Genomic DNA, 18,581 nt, shown 5'->3' on the forward strand with positions numbered 1-18,581 from the left:
GATAGAGGTTGCTGGCGGGAAAAAAAAGAAAAAAAAAAGCAACAAAACCTCCTTTTTATCCCTGTTGCATCTCTCCCAGTAGAGATTTTAACATTTCCCTTCCTACATTTTAAACCCACACCAAAAACTATAGTTCATTAGCATCCCTTCCTAACACCGAACATTGCATCAATGGCTAACTAAAGACGTGCATCCTTCCCTAAAGTCTGTAGTCGGGAAAGATGGGCCCGTATCCGGTTTGCGTGTGGATACAGGAGCCAGTACCACCATCTTCTTGTTGGCGCGTTGGATTGCATGTCTTCATTGGCGAGATGGGGTGTCACACACTCCCCTGTGAGATATGTTCCCCCCTGCCCCGAGGTCACACTCTGTCGGCAAGAAGGGCTTTGCTGACGTCCAAAACCAAAGCCAGAGGTCAGATGAAGATGAAAGCAGCCAAAGGAAAGATCATTGGGGTTGCTTTGGGAGGAGCGTGTTCTGACTGTGTTTTGTATTTGTGTTTCTGTGTGTGTCTGAATTATGTCTACAGGCGGCGCACAGCGGCGGACACAAGACTCTGCTTTATGGACACGCCATCCTCTTGCGGCATACCTTCAGCTCTATGGTTAGAGATTGATCACAACTAACATTAAATATTTGAACAAAGTTTCAAATTCTTCTTGTCACCTATGAACATAGTGTGTGTTATATATTACTACTCTTACATGACGTCTTTTGCGACTCAACGTGTGTGCCGAAAACAGTACTTGGCCTGTTTGAAGACATCAAGGTCCCAGACAGATAAGCTCTCCTTTGATGTCGGCCTTCAGGAGGATTCAACAGGTAAAGCGAAAGCTTTGCAGCAGTTCTCCTTTCATCCTCCTCTTTTCCACTATCATTCCCCACTTCTGCCGTTTCTCCCCGGCTTTGTTTTTATCTCTGTCTGGTGACTTCATTGTAATTTTCTCTCTGGTGTCTCTGCGCCCACTTCTTTATCTTTCCCTCCTTATTTGCTCATGACTCAGTTTTGCAGCTTCTTTTTTACATTTCAGTTATTATTCCCCGAGGACCACTGTAGACTCAAAGCGTCCCTCTGTTGTCTGCAATGATTTCGTCTGGGCTGCATATTTGAAAGTCCTGTTGTGATGTTATGATACTTGTAACCGTTGTCGCCCTGCCGCAGCTGTTCATGCTGCACCGTGCAGTATTTTAGTGAGCAGTTGTTTCAGTATGACATTAAAAGATTGCTGCCATGGGCACTCTCATTTTTACAAGTGCTCCTTTCTGTTGGGTTTAATCATGTTGTACTGTTAGCAGTGATACAATGCCCGATCAGAGTCGTATAGCTTAAAAAGTAGGTGTATTTAAACTTCCAAGTTTCTGTTTTCTTTTAGCGTTAAGAACTTCGTCTTTCTTAGAAAACACAAGACCTGCGTTATATATGTTTTTATATATTTACGTATTTATACTGGAAGCAGAAATGACATCACATTGTGAGATTTCATCAGTATTTGTCTTCCTACAGTTAGATTAAGTTTACATCAATGAATAAAAAAACAAAACAGATTTTATTTTATTATGCGCCTCATCAATTTTAAATGGTAAATGGAGTACATTTATTTCTCACATTTCTATTCATAAAACCATTCAAAGCCCATTACACTAGAACCACAATGACCCTATGGCGCTCACAAATGTGCACACATTCATACACCGATGTGCAGATTGCCGCGCCACATAGGGTTAAGTGCCTTTGCCGAGGGGGCGCATCAACGTGTGGCAGGAATAAGCTGGAATTGAACCTACAAGGTTTGGATTGCAAAACCCCTCTACCCACTGAGCCGAAGCAGGTAGACCTCAATGCTCCGTTAGCCAATGATAAAACTAAACACAAGCTGCTGTAGAAATACATGAGTAAATAAGAGGATCAAAGTGAGAGTGATTACTGAGTAGAAGTGAAATGAAGGCAAGTTTTGGTAGTGTTGCCTTGCAACAGGAAGGGTCCTGAGTTTGAATCCTTGGTGGGGCTTTTCTGCTTATACTTTGCATGTTCTCTCCATGCATGTGTTGATTCTCTCTGGGTGCTTTGTCTCTGTGTTGCCCTGTAACAGACTGAGGACCTGTCTAGGGTGTACCCTGCCTTTCGTCCAATGACTGCTGGACATAGTCACCAGCACTCTCTGCCACCCTGCATGGTTTATGCGGGTATAGAAATGGATATATGGATGGAATTGAATTAGTCAACATACATAACCGTGTTATAACTCTTGGTATTATAGGGGAAGCTTGCTGGTGGACGATCCATCCTGCTTCAAAGCAGAGATCAGAAGGAGAGAAAGTACGCATCGGCGATGATCTCATTCTTGTCAGCGTGTCCTCAGAGCGATATCTTGTAAGTTTAATATTTACCATTTAATCCTTAAAGACTCTGAGCTCAATCGCCTGTGTTTTTGTTCATTAGCTCTTAATGGGAAAAAAACACCAACTCTTCTTACCCTTATGTGACAAAACGTCTGCTTAACCCCGGTCCATTTAGCAAATGCCCTCATCTGCAACTTCTCTCCAGAAGCAATTGTGAAATCAATGTTTTTTCTCTTACTGTATCGCTGCAAGGCTGCTTTGATTACATTAAGAAAGACCTGATCTGTGTGGGAAACGAGGATTAGGATTATATTAGACATGAATGACTTTAAATTAGCCTCTTTTGATTTCATCGTTCTCACATTCATTCTCCAATGATGGCGATGATGATGATGATGAGATTTTTGCACTTCTGAAACAACCCTGGAGCTTCTTTTAAAATTTGACCAGCCTGATCGTGTCACTGTACTTAACCCAGAAAACGTGTCCAGTGATTCATAAAGTTGTTGACAGCTTCCAGGCAATGTTTGCTCCTCCCCAACTGTGGCTGGCTCATGGACAGATGACCTCTGTCGCCTCACAGTCCCCGACGTCAATCTGGTCGTCCGTCCCAGCTGTCACACATATGATAATATATGGGGACAAGCAGTACCTAAGGGCTGCAAAGACCCTCCAGGGAGCAGGGATGACGAGGACACAGCTGCCTCAAAATGTGTTTTTAGGATTCATAAAGACTTTGCAAAACATATTTATGGAATGAATAGCCTCCTGGGCCCAAAAACGTAAAAATATTTAAATGTTAGCTTTATGGTTTCCCCAGTGCCCTGTGATAAAGTGTCATTTCTCTGCAAGCTTACACAAAATTATCATTACTTTGTTCGCAAAATGCAGATTTAAAATCCAGACATTCCCACTTTAGCTAGATGGTTCCTTTATTTCTATTTATTTAACCAATCAAAGTACCACCTGCTGTATCAGTGTGCACAAATGATTGTGTCCTTCATGTGGTCTCTCCTGCAGCATTTATCCATCTCCAATGGCAACATCCAGGTGGACGCTTCCTTCATGCAGACTCTGTGGAACGTCCACCCCGTCTGTTCTGGCAGCAACATAGAAGAAGGTAGAGACTTCACGTGTTTAATTCATCCCATTATTCTCAGAACAAATTGACAACCGGAAGAAATTTAAAACTCTTGTCTCAAATGCATTTCGAATTTGGCTTTATTTGGAAATAAATGATGCAGAAAATCTAACTCTCTCTGAACTCTGCCCCTGATGATATAAATGCTATATCGTTGCAATGTGTCTTGCAGCGGTGCTCGTACTTCTTGAAATGCCACAAAACTGCAATACGCTGTGATGAATTTGAATGGCATTTTATAGGACACGGCAACGAAAAAGTAGTTCATGATGATGACAGGAACACGTAAATGGAGGTTAAAGTGATTGCAAATGAATAAAACGGAAAAGTATGTCTTGTGTATGTGCTCAACACTAAATAGAATACCAGTGAAACCAATAGCCTTTAATATTCAACTAATAGTCAATAGTCCATCTGTGTGTAATGTAGTTTCTGTATAAATACAGCTGTCTATTGAAAGATGTCTGCATGAGGCAGACCAAGGCACACATCAGATAGATCAGGGATTAAATTTAGGAGAAGCTGGATTATTAAACCCCATACCTAGCCTGGCACAGCTCGCTGGGCAATGTTCAATCTGTCACCTGAAAATGGAAAGAATAATGCACAAACTCAAACAGACCAAGACTTTCTGATCCACCTAAACTGACGGGCTAGGCAATGAGAGCATTAATCTGTGAAGCAGACGGAGGCATATGGTAACTCTTGAGGAGCTGTAGCAATAGAAACCAACAATGCCCTTCACCCTTAACATAGCTTCTACATGATGAGAAATGGTGGTGGCAGTATCATGCTGAGGGGAAGCTTTCCTTCTGCAGGGACAGGGGTGTTGGACAGGGTTCTTGAGAAGATAGAGTCAAAGACAAAGGAATCCTGAAGGAAAACCATTTGGAGGCTTTAAAATATTTGAGATTGGATCAGAAGTTTGTCTTTCAGGAAGACAACCTAAACTACAATATTTGATCAAAGCATTTTTTGACCTCATAATTGTTCATAGATCTTGATAGAATCTGACTAAGTTTAAGCTCTTTTGGAAAGAAGAATTAGATTTGTGTTTAAAAAAAGTATTATTTACTTTTTACTTCAGTGACATAGTCCATCTGTCATGTTCTTGTTTCAATTTAATCACATACATGTAGATTAGGGATCAAGACATTATCAGGTTTATTTAAAAAAGAAAAAAATAATCCTGGGAGCAATCAGACAGCAACATGAGGTCTCAGATGGAATAAGGGAGAAATTATAAGATTGAGAAAGATGATTGGAGAAATTTTCCAGATTTTACCTCGGAAGAGAATGTGGAGGCTCTGAAACATGGAGCTTTTTCAGTCGTTGTGAGAAACCATTAAGGGAACTCCAACTTTGGAAGCACAGGAATGTGGGAGGTGAATCTAAGGGGAATATAGCAACAGGCAAAAACAGATCTTCTCAAAGAAGTCAACAGGTATGCCGGGCCCATTGGTGGCGCTGTGACACTGCTATAGAAACATGCAAAAAAAACCCCAAAAAAACAAGAAAACACTGGGCATGCTGGGATAATTCACATGATGTAAACACAGTAGCACGGTCTGGGATCAGACAAGACAAGCACATTAGAAAGAGCCTGGCTCATTAGAAAGAAAGAGTCCCAGAACAGCCATAACAAAGCCAGTATTAGCCTTAACATGAACACAAGACAGAGAGTGATGCGCTTTTCATTGAGAGGTGAAGCTATAACGTCATTGATTAAGGTCTCATTTAAACATAGCCGGATCTTTGCAAAACCGAATAGTGCCCCCACATTGTTTTTAAAAATAATATCGTACACACAGGATTGTTTCTAAGAAAGTTTTCACCCACACGAGCCTGCACAAATAAGTAGTGGAGCAGCTGTGCTTGTAAAAACAAACAAGCAAAAAGCGTCTGAATCATTGTAAAAATCAGCACCTCTCTGATAGCATTCACTTTCCCTTCACATCTTGGGATAGTCAACAATAATTGTTGCAGATGTGACATTAGTAGTACCAAAAAAACTCTGTTTTGCTCTGTAAACATGCAAACACTATAACGGGGTTTTCTGAAATCTCCACTTTGGCCAGAGTTTTGTGAAATAATTGTTTTTAGTGATGTTAAATGGAGTTTTCGTGTGGATTTAAGGCTAAAACACATACAAATGTATTTGTTTTCCTAGATATCCGGGTACGTGTGGACTACGCCCCAGAAAAAACATGTGTACACATAGAAACACAAAACTGGCATTTTGACACTTTTCCACTCTGGAAACTGGTATACAAATCGATTGTTTAGTCTCCCCAAATGCCGGATCTATCTGAACAATCAGCCTAACCAACAAAATATCTAACCTTGTCTCTGACGTCTCCAGAGGTCTGATAAGCTTAACCATCTACAGGTGTGCTCTCACAGCCAGGGCACTCTCTAGCAAAGATCACTTATTGGACAGAGATCTCACATACTCAGACAATTCACACTTGCATCCACCAGGATCATGACACTTTTGTGTTGGTCTATTACTCAAAATCCAAGTAAAATGCACTGAAGTCTTTAGTTGTAATGTAATGAAGTGGGAAAATGTTTAAGGGGTAAGAATACTAATAATTATTTCAATTCATGCCACCATTCTGCAGCAGCAGGACAAAGTGAAAAGGAGCCTTTCATAAGTCATCTTGTGCCCCTCTCTCTCCAATAGGCTACCTGTTGGGTGGCCATGTGATGCGGCTATTCCACGGTCATGACGAGGTGGTGAGCATCCCAGGATCAGACCAGAGCGAAGAGCAGCAGAGGTGTGAAACGCGGCCAAAAAAACACACAAGCACACAGGGGCTCAGCGTTAACTATTGCCTTTGCTTTCATCACCCGCTATTAAAATCTCCCTGACCAGCATAAACACTTTGACTCCGAAGGAGCAAAAGACGAGTTAAAACAGAGATAAGGTGGGACGAATTAAAAAAACAAAACATTCAGGGCTTGAAGTGGGTCATAGCTACAGGGATGGCCCATACACACACTCGACAAGGTGCTAGGAGATATTCTTCTTCCTATTGGACACACAGTGTCTATTTTTAGAACAGAGCATGGCGAACATGGGTACGGGATTGGATAATTCATTTCAAGCTTTGGCTTTTCTCCTTGTGTTGTCCTTGAAATTTACCAGAAGCAGCTTTCTTTTAAGATACATTTCATTTTTTTTTTTTTTGAGCCAGATCAGACACACTGGGAGCTGACACCACAGGGTGATGTGTGTCTTTTATCTCTGAGCTCAGTCACCCATATATTGCTGATAGACTGTGTCGCTGTAGGATATCAGGGCTCACATGTCTCTGTTTGAAGGATGGCGTGCTGTTGTCAGAGAGAGTGAATGCACCCTGTGTGTTAGTGTGTGTTTATGTGCTTGAGCCAAACATCGCTAGAAATGGGGGTGATGAATGACGGCTGCAGAAAAAAAAGGGGGGGGGGGGTTCTTCAGTGTTAGGATGAATGACCTTGATGGTGTCATCCACAGTTCGATCAAACATTCATGTTTCTCTGGCTTCCCCAGGATAGTCAACTATGAGACGGGTAAAGCGGGTGCCAAGGCGAGGTCCTTGTGGAGGCTGGAACCACTACGAATCAGGTTGACAATAATTCCTTCCTGCCTTCCTATTTTACCACTTTCTATCTTCTGTGTTTCCAATTTAAATATATTTGCCTTACATCTGTTTGGGATTCCCCCACCCCTCCTCTCTGTAAATTTGTATGAATTTTTTCAAATCCTATATCTCACTGTTCCCTTTAAAATCTTTATCACAAATTGTTTATTGCTTTTTCTATTTTTGACCCTGTTGACCTTATTAGAATATAAATATATTATAGGGCTGTCTTTGTCACATCAACGTAGTCTTGCAACATCATTCACAGCCCTTGAAGTTTGTCACACTTTGTCACGGTCTAACCACAATACTCTCTGTATTTTAATGGTAGTGAAGAGCTTTGAAGTGGAAGGAAAATCAAACATGTTTTTCCTTCTATTTAGAGATGAAAATCCGAAAACATGACAGTTGTATGTTTTTAGGAACACCGGGTAAATACTTTGTTCAACGGTCTTTTTCTACATTTACAAGTGTAAGTCTTGAAACATATATGCACAAATGCCGGTCAACATTCTTCCACATTCTTCTTTGCAAAACTTCTAGCTCAACTTTCAGGTCTTTCATAAAGATGCTATACCTACAATATTCCATTGTAGCTCTCTCTCACTATATATATATATATATATATATATATATATATATATATATATAAGGAGTACATCAAAATTTCCATCAGTTCTGGATAGATTAATTTTCCCTGTTGAAGAGAAGCATCCCCACAGCTTGACCCATGTTAGGCAGGAGCGTGTTCTTGGACAGCCTTGCTGTTTACCCTGCATGGCTTGTTGTAAATTTTAAACAGGATTTCTCATGGGTTTATTCCACCAAATCCTTCTTCCGACCTCTCTCAGATTCAGAAGAAGACCAGATTTTTGTAGTGGACAGTTAATACTTGTCCTATCGTTACCCTCTCCCACCTAGGCTGTTGTTCGTTGCAGCACTGCCACAGTTAACATGGGTCTCTAGATTGCTTCTTTGATTAAAGCAGTGCATGCCTGGCCTTCGTGATACTGTCTGTTCAGTAATGTTCTCTAACAAATCTATGAGTTCCTCACACACCTGATGTTTACAGAGATTAAAGCAGCACTAAGTGGCGTGCTCCCTACAGGACCTTCTGAAAATAGCACTTACATAAACAGGATTCCCTCTTTATAGCTTTGTTTTGTAGCCCAAATAAGCAAATTCACAGTCAAAAAATGGCCCATTAAATCTCAACCTGCGACTCACATAACTTACGAGAGACTTCAGAACAACACAAGTCTCTTAAAAAGATATAATAAGCAGACTTGGTAATGCTGCTATTGATGTCTGTGGCCTTACTTTGGGCTGCTGTAAAGCTGTTCGTCCTACCACGAGAACAGAGACGCTAGATTGCCACAGGGTCGGGGAATAGAAAGTTACAAGTGTGGCTTTTTGATGACAGACCCCTCAATCGTCTCATAAACACTTAGATTATCATCGCAGGGACTTAGAAGAGGGTACATTAAGGTAAAACGTTAGTACTGCTGTGAGTTAGACTCACCCATAACTCAACAAGACAACCTGGCACTGATGTCTGGTCTCAACTGTTTATATGGAGGAGGAAGCAGGTGAAACCGGTCAGAGATGATTGCAACAGGGGTGGAGTAAGGCAGGTGTGCAGAGTGGGTAATTAGACCAGACATCAGTGCTGAGGATCAAAACAAGAAATAAACCAGAAACCAAAGCTAAAAAGTTGACAGGACAACTGGACAGAAACTACACCAAACTTACTGAGAAACAAAATTACTCTAATGTAAAAACCTAAAACAGAAAATAAAGCTAAGAATAAGACTGATGACAAAACAGGATAAACTAACAGTAAATAAAAACCCAGACAGGAGACAAACTCAAAGCAAGCAGAGAACCAAAAGCAGGAGAAGAAAATGACTGAAAAATAAAACCAGAACAGAAACCAGAATATTACAGCTGCATTAAATAACACAATTGAACTTACAAATTATAAGATTTTAAAAGCTTTAGGGGGATAAGAGTAAAGGGAGGGTAATCCAAAAGTCACACCATAAAGCCCACATTTTAAAATTTTGTTTATAATACATTTTTATTTTTCTTCTACTTCACCATGAGAACTACTTTATGTTCACCTGGAAGCCAAATTCATCAGTTTTTCAGGTTGTAATGTAACACATTTTTGATTTTGCCTTTTATGGTAATGCATTTCTTGCTCCTTTGCAGTTGGAGTGGAAGCCACATCCGTTGGGGACAGCCTTTTCGACTACGTCACCTGACCACGGGTCACTACCTAGCCTTGACTGAGGACAGGGGGCTGGTGCTGCAGGACCGGGAGAGGTCGGACACCATCTCCACGGCTTTCTGCTTTAGAGCATCAAAGGTAGGTACATGCCCACAGAGCTGCAATGGCACAAACATACATTGGCAAAATATGCCGAACAAAGTGTTCCATAATATGTATTTCATGTTATCTAGCAGATCATTTCTGAACCTACGAAACAGCTTTTTTAGACTTCAGATTGATTAAATTGATCTTTTACTTCTGCGTAATGTGTTTTTATGGCATTCTCCCTAATACAGGAAAACAAAACCTTAGCAAGAGAATGTTTAGAGACTGTGAAAATTAATTATTTCCCTGACTATAATTTATTGCTGCATTCTTCATAACCACATTGGGATCTCAACAGAAGGTCAATTCCTTGAACTGTGATGGGTTGAGCTTTAAAGAGCAGTTGCTGTTGACATTGGGCTGTTTGGTTTGATCAGGAAGAAATTTGCATCCTTGTTGTGCTCGTGTTGTGTGTTTGTTCTCGTCTGTTTCACATCAGCTCACGGCAGCTTTCTTGATTCTCTGCTTAACCTGAACAGGAGAAGCTGGAGCAGAGCCCCAAGCGGGACATCGAGGGTATGGGGGTGGCAGAAATTAAATATGGAGACTCGCTTTGCTTCATCATGCACATAGCCACAGGTCTGTGGCTCTCCTACCAGGCGCCGGATGTCAAATCTACTCGGCTGGGTCCTCTTAAGAGAAGAGTAAGCATTGGCACACACGAGCATACACATAAACAACCAGAAATGATAAATCTCATTCCTTGAGGAACATAATCATTCCAGGAATAAAGAGCTCAGTGGGTGCTATGATTGTTTATTGGGTTTTACTCTAGTTCTATCAAATCTAAGAACGTTTTTCCATTGGTTTTGTTCCCAACATAAATATCCAAAATTAAATTTTGCCATCACATTATAAACACAAACTTCTGTGTATTTTACTATTTTTTTTTTTTTTATAAAAGACTGACACAACAACATGGAGAGGGGGATTATTGTCAAGAATACACTGTTTTACATTTTTTGTTAAAAAAAAAAAAATCTTAAAAGGGTGATGTACACTGTATTAATCCATCCTGGAGTCAATACTATTTTCTGCATCTATAGCAGCCAGTCTTTTTCAGCTTTGCATATCTAGAGGCTCATAAACCTCTAGATATGCTCAACCATCCCCAAAGAATGTTGCTTCCCTGCCATCTCTTACAGTAGGCATGGCTTGTTCAGGGTAATCTGCAGTGTTAAATTTCTGCCAAACTAATTCTTTTGCATATAGGCCAAAAAGTTAAAGTTTGTTGCCATCTGGCCAGGCCTTTTTTGTCCATGTGTTTGCTTTTTCCCCTACATGCCTTGTGGCAAACTTCAAAGAGGACTTCTTATGGCTTTCTCTCAACAATGGTTTTCTTCTTGCAACTCTTCTGAAAATGCCAGATTTGTAGAGTCCACAACTAAGAGTTGTCATTTTTTCCACCTGTTTTTTGAAAAATGGCCTTCTTGGCAGCTTGCCTACTAAGGTGGAGGGCCTTATCTTGGAAGATTTGCAGTTGTGCCGCACTCTATATTTTACAGATGACGGATCAGAGAGAGGACTGTGACGAATTCAAAGCTTGGAATTTTGTGTTATAACCCATAGTTTTATCCCTGACCTGTCTGCTCTGTTCCTTAGTCATAATGATGCTGCTTCATTTCTAATGTTCACTAAAGAAACAAAACTCTAGGGCCTTTATAGAACAGCTGTACGAATGCTGAAGTTAGATTACACATAATTAGATTACAACATTTTGAAAATTTAGCTAACTATGTAAATTTTCTCTTCCGTGACACAGTCATGTACTGCTCTCTGTGTAACATAAAATCCTTTTAAAATGCATTGAAGTCTGTTGTTGTAATATGACAAAATGTAGAGAAGTCTGATGGTTTAGAGTAGCTTTTCAGAGCAGCGTATGAATTCAGTAATTCTTGTACAATCGGATAACCTACTGCCTTCAGCCTTGTTCTTGTCATCGTGTCTCACTGTTTTCTGAGCATCCTCAAGTCATTTTCTCACTGTTTTTGCTTCTCGCCTCTCTTCTATATAATGTAATCGTCTGTCTTTCCCTCCAGGCTTGTCTTCATTCTGAGGGCCACATGGATGACGGGTTAACCCTGCAGCGCTGTCAACACGAGGAGTCTCGGGCCGCGAGAATCATCCGCAACACAACGCTGCTCTTTAACCGATTCATCAGGTATGCGACACATTACTCACCTATTTGTGGAGGGACGCGGATGTGCAAATTACTCATTAAACCCAATTATCCACTTTAAGCAAATTAGAGATCTCTTGAGACACCTTATCAAAAAAAAAAAAAACATGCAGGTAACTTAAGCACCCGAATGAGCACAACTAATAAAGACAATAAAGCCCCACTACCTGATGGAACCATGTTGTGAAAAATATTGTTGAGACCTGAAACATTAATCTCTCAAAGCCCCCTAGTCTTTCAGATGGTCACACATTGTAAATGTCACCAGTATTAAGTCATGCTCCGGGCCTGTAAGTTTTGACTGAGTGAGAAACCAGAGCTACAGACGGCTTGCTCGGTGGACCTGTCTTGTGCTTGTAAACATCCAACTACTTTAGCAGAGATGGAGGCCGGCTTTGAAAAAAGGACCACTGGGGCTGGATCCTATTTTTATTGGTTATTAAAGACCCCTCGGACCCTCTGGATGCCTGTCGTGTCCACATGTGAGGAGGTATCAGCCTCTCCCCTGCGGCTGTGACACATACATCTCCCCCCTTAATCCCTCCCACGCATACGACAGAAGCTATTTTTAGCAGGCCAGCGGAAATCAGTTATTCAACATGAATGAACTTGTAGGTTAAACACTGTTAGTCATCACTGCTCCTCCTTATATCCGCACAGCCCGTCCCAATAGGACTGCATTTATTGCCTTTATGATGTACGGGGCAATTTTAAAGCTATAAACGATTGTAATTGTCAATGGGAACTGGTGTAGTTATGTGTCTCGCTTCTGTCTCCCCATCACAGAGACCTTGACTGCCTGAGCATAAAAAACAGGACCCTTGTAGCCTTGCCTGTTGAGGAGGTGCTCCAAACACTCAATGACCTCATCACCTATTTCCAACTCCCTGATGTTGAGCTGGAGCACGAGGAGAGGCAGATAAAGCTTCGTTCACTCAAGAACAGACAGAACCTCTTCAAACAGGAAGTGAGTGTTACCATCCCAGAAGGCCGAGCAAACTTATCGAGTATCACCTAACAACAGAGGTGACATGTGCCTCCAACGTTTACAAAGGCATCATTAAAACAACACCTCAAACCCAATACAGTCCTCACGAGGCCGTCAACCCCCAAAGAATACCAAGCCGTGACGCAGGTCGGTTGCTGTTGTAGCTGGAAAACTTCTAAGCTCTACAGTTTCTGGTGTGACCCAATTATTTCACAGCGGATCTGTGATAAACTGACGGCACAACCACACAACCAACCCACATACATTTCTAAAGTGACAGCTACTAACACAATTCACCTTCACAGTTCACCTATAGTTTATTTTGTTTATTTTTTTTTTGTGATTCACTGTGTTTTATTTAAGAACAAATTCCCAAGTTGGGACACAGGAACATTACAAAGTCAGTGATCAATACCCACCTGCCCCACCCCAACCCTAGATACAAATCACATGACCCATTAGGTCATAAATGAAAAGAAAAAAGATATATATATATATATATATATATATATATATATATATATATATATATATATATATATATATATATATATATATATATATATATATATATATATATAAAGGTACCACCTGTAGTTTCTCTTATTTACACAAATGCTACATCAAACACATTAACCAGTCAATACTGCATGGCAAACCAAAGCAAAATCCATAAATAGTCGAACTAACATGAAGAACAAACTGAAAAACTGAAAAAAAAATTATTGTGGGCAGATTTTGGTTATTCATTATCTTTCCCGTTGTCTAAATGTTCCATTGGTCCCTCCGTCTATGCAGTTTTGTTTATAAAGCCTTATTCCAACATATCTGCAGTAAATACATAGAGAGAGTTTGTTCTCGTACTTTAAAATGGCTTGGAAGCTTAACTATACTGAGTCTGGAAAAGAATGCAGGAATTTGCTTTATAAAAAGAGTCTGAACTCTGTTCAACATTAATAGAGCACCTACAATCTAAATCAAGGAACGGCTACTCTTCTTTATTTAAAACACAGCAGCAAAAAATGCAACAATAATTATCTTTACTCACAACAGTTGCTCTGTGACAACCAAATTCATTCTGTCCATTTGAATACATTTTTCAATAATCAGTTTATATTTTTCCTGAAGTCTTATTGTAATTATTGCCATTATGAGACGTCTTGCATTTTAGTTTTGGTTAAAAACTGTCTCAAATGCTTTCCAATACCACACAGCTGTCAAGAGATAGCTTGAAGCTGCACAACCTCATGTACCAAATTTAGCCTGTGAGTCAAACTAATTTCTTTTTATAGTTAATCACCTTAAAACATTGCTACTTTTTATTCAACCTTTATTTGACCAGGAATTCAAAATCTATTATACAAGGGGGACCTTGCCAAAAGGCCAACAACACAAATCGTTATAATTGTAAACTCAAATGACAGATTGTAAAATATTCCATTATTTTTTTATGTCTACCCTATTTTTTTTTTATTATTTTTTTTAGTTAACTTTAGAATTTGTTACAAGTGCAAGTTTGGTCTCCTACAAAAATCAGAGGGAAAGCTAGATTATCTTGGACCAGTGAAGAACAAACCCACTGACTAAGTTTAGTTTCTTCCTCTTAACTTTCCAAAAATATGGATAATCAAACCTTTACAAATAAATTGCAAAGGTTTGATTATCTATTTTTTTCCTAAAATTAGAGTATAATAACAGATTCTTTAGCTTCTTTAACCATAAAACAAACACATTTTCTTGGTTTGAATTACTTGATTAACAAAACTAAATAGGATGTCTTTTCTGAAGTGTCATGAGCTTTTGTGGCTCAAGAGAAATTTTATTTAGCTGGACCAAGAGCAACAATGTATCTCTGGATTGTAACGGGTTCCTGGCCTCTTACTTGGTATCTTTCCTGAATAACTTGAAAGCCCTGATGGCTTGCCACTGCCTATTAATATGTGGAACTAAACATCACAGACCATGACTGAAAAGCAGCCATTTGTGGGACTTTTACGACATGGTTGATTAAGCTGAAAGCAGACAAGATAACTGCATAAGTATGAGAGGCAAAAGCAGTTGATCCCCAGAGGAAAGTTTAATTCCTGTTCTGTATTTGGAGGTACCGGAAATTAAGGTGTCAGCAGTTTCAGTGTTATAAGTTTTCCCCGAAGCAAGCATGAGAGCACTGAAGCTGCTATGCTTCTACAAGCTAAATTACTTCCATCAATTATACAGTATGTCAGCTGGTTTACTGAGGGGCCGTTTGACGTCAAACATCCTAACTTTAGTTGTTCAACGACAGTATAATTAAATTGAACCAGTCCTAAAGAGATCTAAAGTTAAGTAGTTAAATTCAATCTACTAAACTTTCATCATGAAATATTTCAACAGCTCTCAATCTTCTTTTTTTTTTTAGGATTTATAAAAAACAAAAGCTTCTATGTCGCTCCTGATATATTGCCTTCTGAAGGTTAATTTGTCAACGTACAAAGCTGACTCATGATTTTTACAGGCGTTATAATTCATCTGAAATTTCCATTTTGCCTTTTTAATGCCCTCCGTTCTGCATATGAGATCACTGTAGATATTCTTCTGTGGCATAAATCACTGTGACACATGCGAGGAGAGAGAGCTGCACCTATGATAGTCATGCTAATGGAAATTTGGAGACATTTTTAACAAATTAAGTTCTACAATTAATTGATGAGAGCTCGTATTTGATATGACATGTCTAGATATTTGATTGTGTACAATTTGGAGACCGCTTAAATCACAAAAGGAAGAAAACAAAATATTGCAAATAGCTGTGGAGTATTTGGTTACCTTAATTGGCAAAAAGTCCCACCTAAAGTCCCTTCTTAATACTGTAGCACCACTTAAAGGATATATTTTTTATGATCAGGGTCTCATCTTTGTGTCATGATTTGAGATGTAGGAGCCAGACCAAAACACAGACAAGAACTTGGGAGCTGCATGGTGAATGAAAATGGATTTAATTAAATTAACCAAATGAACACAAACAGGAACAAAATCAATGCATGGCACAGGCACACATGGAGCAAGGAGCAAACATGAGGTGGCACAACAGAGGAAACAGCAAATGAGTAGAGAAAACCAGAGAGCTTGTATACAGAGGGAGTGGGGAGAGAAGGCATGGAGAGCAGGTGCAAGTAAGCAGGTGAATAATAGTCAACAGTTGAGAGCAATGAGGACAAAGACTTGAGGAAGAAAGAGAACACTACGAGGAAACACAGGAAGAAATCTATCAGAGTATAATACCAAAATTAAATCGAATGAACTATCAGAATTCACTGACTAAATAAACAAAAGTGAAAATCAACAAACACGAAAGGATAATAAATCAAAGAGGGACTGATTCAGTGACTTAAATAACCAGTCCCAAACACCTGGAAATCATGACACCTTTCTTTTTGCAGATGATGGGATGTTGTTGTCATCTTCAGGCTTTGACCTTCAGCAGGCAGTGGGGTGGTTTAACAATGACTGTAAAGCAGTTGGGAGGCTAAGCAAAGGAAGATAAATGGATGGCCTGTAGGACTTATACCAATAGGAGCTTTCCTAGAACCCCTTCAGAGCAGTCCTGTAGAGTGCTTTCGCTTTCCTGTTAGTTGTACAGAATGGGCTCATCCATTTGCTTCAGTCGCTTTTAGGAATGTCCATCACTTCATTTCTCATCATATCTTGACACAAGCTTGCGATTCAGCAGTGGTGGCCATTTTTAAAATTTCACTACCTTTTCTGAATATTTACAAAGGGATCATTTGTGAAGCGTTCGGCACTTGAGAATAATTTGTCCCTTTGTGTTAGAACTTCACAATATTGCAAATTTGTCATCGACATATCACTCTATATGCAATATCTATATTGTGAAAAACTTCTTGTACTGCTGTGAATGTTTACACATTATTTACATATCATGCTTTTAAGTTGTCTATGTCTGTATTACTGTACATTAGCTGAAACTTTAATGCTGCCTAAAAGTCTGTGTATGTCATTAACACAAAGCATAATTAGAGTACAGAGAGATTAACACGTTTTGATTACTTGCTTATTTATTGGGTCATATCATAATTGTGACATTGATCAGTTTGAGCACATATTGCATGTTTTCCTAAAATCATGCAGCCCTACTATATAGCAAGATTTTCAGTTTCTGTCAAGTTATTTTTCACCTTCTGTGCCTTTTGTGACATGACTTGTGCAATAATTGTATTTTTCATGCATCAGCTGTAAAGCTATTTCAGTTTATACCTTTTTTTCTTACTGTACATGTGTTTTAATAATACAACTTCCAAGTAACTGTGTACATAGAAATAGCACGTGTAAGTCACTATAGACCACCCATCCCATGGCTTATTCTTTGCAATATTGTGGGACAGTTAATTACAAACGCCTTCTATGCTGTTTACATAAAAAATTATGTAAATATATTAAAAGCTTTATTCTGACATTTTCTGTTCTGTGTGCTGCTGTTGAGTTAATGTGTACCTCTGTGTGTTTCTTAGGGCATGCTAACCCTTGTCTCCAACTGCATCGACCGGCTAAACGTCTACAACAGTGCAGCCCATTTTGGGGAGTGTGCAGGGTCAGAGGCTGGAGCAGCCTGGAAAGACATTCTCAACTTGCTTTATGAGCTGCTGGGTAATAAGCTGGTTTTACAACTGCCTTTCATACACACATATACAAACACGTATCTGTAGACAATGTTCTGTTATCAGTCTCAGAAATGTTCTTTCCAGGAACATTTGGAAATGCTTGCACTCTGTTGGAAATCTCGGTTATCTACATTCTCCTCAGAATACACATGAAGTTAGTTGTTTTTGCAATGCCAGCCATGTTAACCAGGCTGAACACTAATATGGGATGCTAAAACCTTTTTAATATGCAATCTCTGTAATCATTCAGTTTAAAGAAATTTAAATAACAGTAAAATTCTTTTTCATAGCTACTATTTTCTCACACAAGGGACAAACATTTGTCGCAGATCCTAATAAAAGTAATAATAGTTCTCTCATGACAAAAACGCTAGACAAATATAGTTTGTGTTCTTAAATCATCTTATATGGCGGCTCTTAAAGAGAAATTTGAATTAGCATGTCAATTCTTTACAAAAATCTAAAACTAAAAAACAGGCCCCACAAACTCTGATTGGTGCATCTCTGGATTAAACATGAGGGGACATGTGGGCCATTAGATACAAATGTGCAGCTATCACTCTGGCACACACCACACAGAAAACCTGCATGTCCCTACTTTGCACCTTTTAGTCAGTAAGTGTCAATTTCATCACTATCTTGTGTGGCATCTGTTTTGTTTGTTCTTGCCATGTTTTCCACACGAGCCAGTATCATCAGCCCTCCTGTCCAGAAATCACTTTTAACCGTTTTTACTCTCCTGTTATAAGTTATCTAAAATGTATCTCACCAAACAGAGCCAGCATGGGTGCTGTATATTTTTGCTCTCCCCCTGTGTCTGCACATCCTGCTACCTGATGCAAAGTTTATCTTTCATCCGGCCAAACTGAAACCCTTCTACCCTTCAAGAATGTCCTTCATGCTCTTATTTATACTAATTTCCCCTCCTGGCTGAAATTAGTCTTCCAGCCACGTCTCTCTCTCTCACTACCCTGTTCCTCCTCCACACACCTGATGTAGCGCGGCGCTAACTGGATTTGGGATGCCTTCTTCCTTTCTTCCCTGTCTGTCTGCATCCCATGACCCTGTCTCTTTACTGCTAGGGCATTCATTAGGTGGGTTTATTTGTCAGCAAGTGTTGATGTCTTCTCCTTGTCCAACCTCTTTTGTCTACCTTAGGCACCTTCAGAAATTAATATGTATGAGAATGTCAAAGCAGAACCTCTTACTTAACTTGCTGTGGCACTAATTTAAGGTGTCTCCATTTGAACAACCTTCCCATGTTGTATA

At 39.6% G+C, this 18,581-nt stretch overlaps 1 protein-coding gene across 19 annotated transcripts in view; it reads left to right on the forward strand.

Annotated features, from left to right (window-relative positions):
• Window positions 1–18,581, forward strand: part of LOC105938374 (ryanodine receptor 3) — a 144,114-nt gene that overhangs the window by 38,633 nt on the left and 86,900 nt on the right. For all 19 annotated transcript variants that reach the window (XM_036150729.1, XM_036150737.1, XM_036150734.1 and 16 more), the window contains 11 exons: window positions 530–604; window positions 744–822; window positions 2,259–2,371; window positions 3,361–3,460; window positions 6,168–6,261; window positions 7,017–7,091; window positions 9,322–9,478; window positions 9,967–10,131; window positions 11,527–11,648; window positions 12,453–12,633; window positions 17,163–17,298. In XM_036150729.1, the coding sequence (XP_036006622.1) occupies window positions 530–604; window positions 744–822; window positions 2,259–2,371; window positions 3,361–3,460; window positions 6,168–6,261; window positions 7,017–7,091; window positions 9,322–9,478; window positions 9,967–10,131; window positions 11,527–11,648; window positions 12,453–12,633; window positions 17,163–17,298 (1,297 nt within the window). The remainder of the gene's footprint in view (window positions 1–529; window positions 605–743; window positions 823–2,258; window positions 2,372–3,360; window positions 3,461–6,167; window positions 6,262–7,016; window positions 7,092–9,321; window positions 9,479–9,966; window positions 10,132–11,526; window positions 11,649–12,452; window positions 12,634–17,162; window positions 17,299–18,581) is intronic.

Source organism: Fundulus heteroclitus, chromosome 19, assembly GCF_011125445.2.
Source record: "Fundulus heteroclitus isolate FHET01 chromosome 19, MU-UCD_Fhet_4.1, whole genome shotgun sequence".
NCBI classification, from domain to species: domain Eukaryota; kingdom Metazoa; phylum Chordata; class Actinopteri; order Cyprinodontiformes; family Fundulidae; genus Fundulus; species Fundulus heteroclitus.